Source organism: Citrus sinensis, chromosome 5 (genome assembly GCF_022201045.2).
Source record: "Citrus sinensis cultivar Valencia sweet orange chromosome 5, DVS_A1.0, whole genome shotgun sequence".
Classification (NCBI taxonomy): Eukaryota; Viridiplantae; Streptophyta; class Magnoliopsida; order Sapindales; family Rutaceae; genus Citrus; species Citrus sinensis.
Window position 1 is genome coordinate 20,626,511 of NC_068560.1, and position 8,821 is coordinate 20,635,331.

An 8,821-nucleotide genomic window follows, 5' to 3' on the forward strand; every position below is an offset into this window, starting at 1 on the left:
AAGGAAAACGGTTTACCGTTTATTTCCGGAATTACATTTTAAACCAAATTTTGCAGAGAATCTTTTTCTAATTTGAAAGTCCATTTTTTATGAAAAATGAATGGAATGATTATTAAGGCTTTCGTTTATTAAGGAATAGCTCCAACATTTTTATCAAAAAAACATTTAAAGTTTGTTATCATCAAAATCAATATTATTAACATATTCATGTTAACAGATGGCGTATGAACTAATCAACATATATTATGATTAGGTACATTATTGCTGCCAATTTAAAGTTGAAATATAACATTTTAGCTATCAATTTTGACAATTTAATATGCAAGTTTACAACTCTATATTGTCTTTGTGCACTTTGTAATAATATCAATAGAATTGTAAGTGTATACATCAGAGGTATTATATTAGTCATTCAACAAATAAATAATGTTATAACATATGTGTATTTATTTTGAGAGACGACATACAAATGGTGGATATATAAATTTAATTAGATGTATTATACATACATCTGTTACTTGTATTACATTTGATGTATTCTAGAACTTCTCGTATTTGAATTTATCTATTGTCACTTTTTTCTTCCACCTTGAAACAATTGAAAACCTTAAGTCTTCATAGCACAACATTATTTTCATTATTATTTATATTGATTCATTTTTTTTTTGTTCTTACACTATTATACCCTATAATTGCGGTCAAAATTTTGAAATGAATACAGTTACAATACTAACAATTGAAAGCCTTAAGTCTTCATAGCACAACATTATTTTTATTATTATTTATATTGATTCATTTTGTTTTTGTTCTTACACTATTATACCCTATAATTGCGGTCAAAATTTTGAAATGAATACAGTTACAATACTAATATATATATAAAATAGCACATAAATATAAATAATTAAAAAATAAATGTAATAATGAAATAACATATATATGTTATGCAAATTATTTTTAATATTAAGTTGTTATCAGTATGACAGATTTTTTTTAAAAATTAATTAATCTAAAAATTAATTTTAAAATTTATGCTAATATACACATAATATTAAAAAAATAAAATAGGAAATATTGTAAACAAAATACATAATATAAATATTGTAATTTGATTAAAATTTGAATACATTTATTTTAATAATATTAATCTATGAAACAAATGCAAATATTCTTGGATTATTAATATTAAAATAAATGCATCTAAAATTGGAAATAAATTATAAAATTTATTTATAATATTAAAGAATCTGATGGATCATTATTAAAATTATTTTAATAATATGTTTTAATATTATATATATTCATTATAGAGTTTTATTTAAAGCTAATTTTTGGGTTATTGTTATTGAAGGGTATATTTGTAAAAAAGAGATTTAAGTGATGATCTAGAAAACAAAGAGAATTTATGTTATTATTTACGAAAGCCTTAAGGGTGTGAGTGATTTTTTTTATTAGTTAAATAATTAATATCTTGCATTATTTTGAGTAGATAATAGTAGAGCTGGGTCCCATGCCCAAGCCAATTGGCTTATTGTGTATTATATAATTCAACAATTGGTTTTTGTTGAGATATTACTAGTAGCGCGTCGCGGTTTCCAACCAAGATTGGAGAAGAGATCTTAGTTACCTTTTGTGTAATCTTTGCTAAATATTAAAATAAATATTATAATATTAACGTTTTAAAACAATTTCAATATTTAAAAAAATATTTTAATATTTTAATTTTAATATTTCAATTTGTTAAACATATCCTATTATATCTAAGGTAAAATTTATAATAAATAGAAACATAATATAATAATAAATATATGAGAATTTAAATTATTTTTAATATTATATGAAATAATATTTAATATTATTAATTTGTGAGATATATTTTATTAATTGTAAAATTTATTTAACCCAAAGATTTACTCAAAATCTTTGTAATAAATACAAATTTATTATTTACTTTATCTAAATGAATATAATATTTTATATGTTTAAAAATATTTTAATATTATTTGTCTAGTCAAATTAAATTATTTATATTATATTTTTATTAATTTAAAGATATTAAAGTCCAATTCTTTTAGTTACTATATTTAAAAAGTTTTATGATAAAAAAGGTATTTGGTGTTCTTTTTTAAAAACTTAGAGATTTAAATAACTATTTTCTTAAAATTTTAGGATGTAGCCGATCTTATTTAAATAAAATATAATCTTCACATACTTCCAAAATCTAATTAACATATATAATCAGGGTCCAGCTATGGTGCCACAGTTGTATGGTACCACAACTGGATCCAGCCTTTGGATCCAATTTTGGTGACAACTGTGGGCTAGATCCAATGGTTGGATCCAATTGTGGTACCATACAATTGTGGTCTCATAGCTTTGCCCATATAATCAAGGCTTGTGAATATAGAATTGTTATCCAAATTATGATGTATACAAAGAATTAATATTTCACAATCTAAGTTACGTTACTCTCAACTGCTCGGATCGATAGTGACGTGTTCATAATTCTCTTCACTTTAGATAATTATTCTCTAACATTTGCCATGATGGATTTCTTGGATTAACTAGTCAAAAGGCCTGGATAGATGGCGTATGAACTAATCAACATATTTTACGATTAGGTACATTAGTGCTGAAAATTTTAAGTTGAAATATAACATTTTACCTGTCAATTTTGACAATTTAATATGCAAGTTTACAACTCTATATTGTCTTTGTACACTTTGTAATAATATCAATAAAATTGTAAGTGCATACATCAGAGATATTATATTAGTCATTCAACAAGTAAATAATATTTATAATATATTTTTATTTATTTTGAGAGACCACATACAAATGGTGGATGTATAAAATTTAATTAGATGTATTATACATACACCGGTTACTTGTATTATATTTGATGTATTCTAGAACTTCTCGTGTTTGAATTTATCTATTGTCACTTTTTTCTTCCACCTTGAAACAACTGAAAGTCTTAAGTCTTCATAGCACAACATTATTTTTATTATTATTTATATTGATTCAATTCTAAAACTTGAACATAGACCTTTCTTAGTATAGTCTATTTAAAGTTCAGCTCGAAAATCTGCTCCAAAAAGATAGAGAGAGTTACTCATAATTTTTATAATTTCTGTAAAAGTTTACAACTACTGCCACTCAAATTTTAGTGCTAGCAGCCATGGGCATTCTTGTTTTATCTCAAACAAGTGCTGTAGCTGCAATTTTAATCACCCTTTTAATCATTCTATACACGTCGTTTCTAGTTTCAAGAAATTTGCTTAGAAAATGCATAGGCAAGAAGAGAAGGGGAGCACCAGAAGCAGGTGGAGCTTGGCCAGTGATTGGCCATCTACACCTCTTACGAGGGCCAGAACCTCCTTACAGGGTGTTCGGCAGAATGGCTGACAAGTATGGACCAATCTTTAATATCAGGATAGGCAAAAATCCAGCTTTAATCGTGAGTAATTGGGAGATTGCTAAAGAGTGTCTCACAACACATGACAAAGTCTTTGCCAACCGTCCGAAAACTCTAGCTATGGAGATTTTAGGCTACAATTTTTCCATGTTTGTCTTCAGCCCATATGGCTCCTACTGGCGCGAGACACGCAAGATAGCCACACTTGAGCTTCTCGCAAACCATCGGCTCGAGAAGCTCAAGCACGTACGAGAATACGAGGTGAAGACATGTTTGAAGGAGTTATATGAGTTATGGCACAACAACAAAAGCCCTAATAAGATGTTGCTGATAGAGATGAAGAAATGGTTTGCGGACATCCTCCGTAATGTGGTTTTAAGAATGATTGTTGGAAAGGAGTGCAATTCAGTGGATAGTGAAAAATGGAAAGAGCTACTGACGAGATTTTTTGAAATGAGTGGTAAGTTTGTGGTGTCAGATGCCCTACCGTTTTTGAGACGGTTGGATATAGGGGGTGATGAGAGGTCAATGAAGAAGATTGCAAAAGAATTAGACGTTGTTGTTCAAGGATGGTTAGAAGAGCACAAGAGGAAGAGAGACTCTCAGGAGATTAAAAAAGAAGAAGATTTTATGGATGTCATGCTTTCGATCCTAGGTGATGCAGAGCAATATTTGGGTCGTGATGTTGATATAATCAATAAAGCTATTTGTTTGGTAAGCCTTTCCTAACCGACATTTTTTTTTAATTTTAATTATAGTCTGAGCACGACTTAATCACCTCTGCATTCTCTGCATCCACATGAGTGGAGTATTCGAACTTAGAACTACTTTATCATGTTTTACTATTTTATATTTTTATTTTTAATGTAGACGCACTAGTAAGGTGAACTAATCCTAAACCTTAACAAAGTTGTTTCTTACCAATAGAACTAGACCTTACCTTAGACCTCTTCTTTTCACACAAGAAGTTTTACTAATTTGTACATAACATTTAACATAATATTCTATCTTTTTTAAAAGAGTTTACGGTCATAGTCATTAAAATTGTTGTACACATCATTCTTCAAGATGAGATTAACAAACAAGTGCAATTAATAAATTTGTAATATGTGAATTGATAATTTTTTAGTTATTTTATTTCCACATCGAAAGGAAAAAAAGGTGAATTAAATTGTCGATGAAATCATCATCCATTCATTATGTATCGCATTAATCAATTTGGACCTATGTTTGTTAATAAGTCATTGGTAATGTATTGGTAGATTTGACAGGGTGCATTGAATCCAATTCTACTAGTAAAATTCAAAAGGTGCAAAAAAAAAAGGTGTTTAAGTCGAATTTTATTAAGTTCCATTGTGAATAATTGTAACATAAGAAAGCAAAACAACACCTTACACACTATCAATTTTGCAGGCTCTTATCTTGGGAGCAACAGACACCACAAAAATAACACTGACATGGGTTATGTCTTTGCTTCTCAATCATCGTGATATTCTAAACAAGGCTCAAAATGAACTCGATATTCAGGTGGGTACAAAAAGGCAAGTGAATGCAGAAGATATAAAAAATTTAGTTTACTTGCAAGCCATTCTCAAAGAAGCAATGCGTTTATATCCTGCTGTGCCATTCTTATTTCCTCATGAGTCTATGGAAGAGTGCACAGTTAATGGTTACCATGTCCCTGCTGGCACACAACTTTTTATCAATGTATGGAAAATTCAACGTGATGCAAGTGTCTGGGAAGAGCCATCTAAGTTTCAGCCAGAAAGATTTTTGACAAGGCACAAGGATATTGATGTTAAGGGACAAAATTTTGAATTGTTACCTTTTGGTAGTGGTAGAAGAATGTGTCCTGGAGTGTCATTTGCCCTCCAAGTTATGCAATTTACACTTGCTTCTCTACTTCAGGGATTTGATTTTGCAACCCCATCTAATGAACCGGTGGACATGGGTGAAAGATTAGGGTTGACCATGGAGAAATCTCAACCATTTGAAGTACTTGTTACTCCACGTCTTTCTGCTGCCTTCTATGGTTAAATTGATTATATATATATGGATTGAACAATAAATAAGTAACAAGTGTGTGGTGTCACATGTAGTGAGTTGTAAAGTCAATTCCTTAGAGATAAGGATGTACTGTGTGATGCAATATAAAGAAGTGATGAGTCATAAAGTAGATTCCCTATAGATAAGATGTAATGATTGAAATAATAAAAGGAGATTCCTTTAGTGCCTATAAAAGGAATTCCCTAAGAGTGTGTTGGATCATTGAGTCCTGGAGTCTTATAATATAGAGTTGTAGTAAGAATACTTGGATGAAACCTTGTATTCTCTCTTCCAGTAATAAAACCATCCTTTGTATTTTTTGTCTTTATAACTTGGTATCAGAGCCAATACTCTGTTGGTTAATTTTTATAAGCAATTACTACCAATGCCAATGTGCAAGTATACACAGCAAGTAATAAAGTGATGAGTATTCAAGATCGTCTCCACAGGGATTGATGTTACTCGAAATGCTAAAGCAATCACAATAGTGCAAATCAACTTAAGACCGAAACAAACAATTGTCAAGTAATTCCTATCATAATTAATTATCGCGAGAGATTTAAATAAAACAATACTGTAATGAAATAAACTAGGTTAAATTTGTCTAAGATTCAATTGAGATTATAGTAGTTGAATAATCAAACTCTCCTAATGGGGTGACTGTTATTTATCAAGTTAGCACCAATTGTTACAACAACTGCTGCAACACTGGGCAGAATAAATATGCATCCTCAGCTATCGCATGTTGGAAGTCTCATACCTTTAAATCTATTAACAATGACCAGTTGCTAATATATTTATGGTACAACATTATAACCTTTAATCTCTCCACCCTACAAGGTGAACACCTATGTCTAGTGCGTCACAAATCTTAATTTCAAGTATTGCCCTTATGGGATTCAAGATAACTTAATCCAGGAAACTCGACTTAAGATCAAGTAGTACTCTAATAATATCCGCTAAGACATGCCCTTTTGCTGCTCTATTTTAACTGAAGCTATTAAATGGGTGGTCAACCGAAATAACAATTATATTCATAAAACCTACTAGAGTAAAATGCTACAACAATACCATAACAACATATAAGAACAGTCAAGAACCCATTGGATTATTTGTCACTCAACTACAAGTAAATTTAGTTCATATTTTGAATGAGAAAAATAAACATTAATATATTAATCTCGGAATACATCAAAACAATTAAAGGAAGAAGATAAATATAAATTGAGCACAGTGAAAGACAAATCCAAATAATTCTGCACGATTCTCCATTTCATCTTCAGAGGCTGAAGGTGTTCCCATTTTTGCTTTACCCTTGTCCTTTCCCTTGCTCGCAAGGACTGGAATAGACGGTTCCTCTTCAAGGTCTTCCTCATCCTCTTCGTGAATAATGTGCTTTTTCTTGGTTTTGGACTGGGGTGGGATGGTTGGTTCCTCACGTTCTTTCTCCGAATTGTCCTCTGCCTCTGTGGGTGAGCTCTCAGTCTCAAACTTGTCACCTTCGTCATCAGGTGGGTCAGATGGTTTAGTATTTTCTGATTCGACCTCTGCTTGTGGTTCAGTTGCAGCTTCTTCTGCTGGTTCATCTGTGGCAGTGGCTTCTTCACTGGTTTCTGCTGGAGCACCTGTGGTGTTGGTGTCAAAATTATACTTCTGGAGCAGTTAATCAGAGAAGTTCTGGTGCGTGCGTTTCATGTACAGAGCAAATTGGTGTAGTTGGTTGTCCAAGTGCTGTAGATAACTCCAAAACTAATCGTTTTCTCTCTGCTGAGCTTCTGCACATTGAGTTATACTGGTGCTGAGTGCCTGGATGGTCTGTTCTAAGCCAATAGCTCGTCTTGCTCTTGTTACAACAGCTAGTTCAGTGGTTGTTCCAGCACTCTCACCAGCAACTCTCTCAATGGTACGTGTTGTAAAGGCACCATCAATATTGACATAGTCATCTCTGGCGTCAAGACGAACACCGGAAACTACACAAATGTTAGAGTGAAAGTTTTGCTTGCATAGTATATGGAATGAAAAACCTTATCCTTTCTTTGCCCTAATACTGCTCCCACAGAATGATCACTAACATCACACATCAATTCAAATGGTAAAGTCCAGTCTGGGGATATAACTACTGGAGCAGTGATCAGAGCTTTCTTTAATGCTCCAAATACTTGAAGGCAATCTTTGTCAAAGTGAAAAGGTTTGTTATGTTCCAACAATGAGCATAGTGGTTTAGCTACTTTGGAAAAATCCTTGATGAATCTTCTGTAGAATCCAGCATGACCTAAAAAACTCCTAATACCCTTTACTGAAGTTGGAGGTGGCAGTTTATCTATTACCTCTATCTTGGCTTTGTCTACCTCAATGTCATTCTTGGATACCTTGTGACCCAACAATATTCCTTATTGCACCATGAAATGGCACTTTTCCCAATTGAGTACTAAGTTGGTCATCTCACATCTTTTAAGAACTTCTTCCAAGTTGTGTAAACAATCATTGTATGTTTCTCCAAAAACTGAGAAGTCATCCATGAAAACTTCTAAAGTCTGCTCTACCATATCAAAGAATATAGACATTATGCATCTCTGAAAAGTTGTTGGAGCATTACATAACCCAAATGGCATTCTTCTGAAGGTAAATGTTCCATAAGGACAAGTAAATGTAGTATTCTCATGATCCTCTGAAGTTATAACCATCTGGTTGTAGCTTGAATACCTATATAAGAAACAATAGTACTATTTTCCAGCAAGTCTGTCCAACATCTGATCTATGAATGAAAGTGGGAAATAGTCTTTCCTTGTGGCTTTGTTGAGCTTCCTGTAATCCATACATACTCTCCATCCAGTCACTGTCCTTGTAGGAATAAGTTTATTCTTCTCATTAGTTATTGCTGTTATCCCTCATTTCTTTGGAACACATTGAACTGGGCTCACCCATAAACTGTCTAATATTTGGTATATGATTCCAGCATCCAACCATTTGATGATTTCCTTCTTCACCACCTCTTTCATAATAGGGTTCAACCTTCTCTGGTGCTCCACCGAATTGCTGGAGCAATCTTCAACAGGATTTTATGCATGCATATTGATGGGCTTATCCTCTTTATATTTGCCATCGTCCATCCAATTGCTCTTCTATATTTGCCAAGCAAATCTACTAGACTCTGTTCTTGACCTGCATCCAAAGTAGAAGAGATGATTATAGGGAGTATGTTGTTTTGACCAAGATACGCATACTTCAAATGTGAAGGTAACAGTTTTAATTCACGATTATGAGGTGATTCAATAGATGATAAAGTTGTTTTTACTTCCCTGTCTAAAAGATTCAGGTGTTTAATAAACCTGTTGTGCCTATCAGATTGCTTGTTGT

General features: G+C 32.0%; 1 protein-coding gene across 1 annotated transcript; it reads left to right on the forward strand.

Moving 5' to 3' along the window:
* Positions 1 to 3,072: 3,072 nt before the first annotated feature.
* On the forward strand, positions 3,073 to 5,781 carry LOC127902736 (cytochrome P450 CYP82D47-like). Its single transcript, XM_052442682.1, has 2 exons — positions 3,073 to 4,132; positions 4,832 to 5,781. The coding sequence occupies exons 1-2, from the start codon at positions 3,182 to 3,184 to the stop codon at positions 5,453 to 5,455; spliced, it is 1,575 nt and encodes a 524-aa protein (XP_052298642.1). The 5' UTR covers positions 3,073 to 3,181; the 3' UTR covers positions 5,456 to 5,781.
* The last annotated feature ends 3,040 nt before the right edge of the window (positions 5,782 to 8,821 follow it).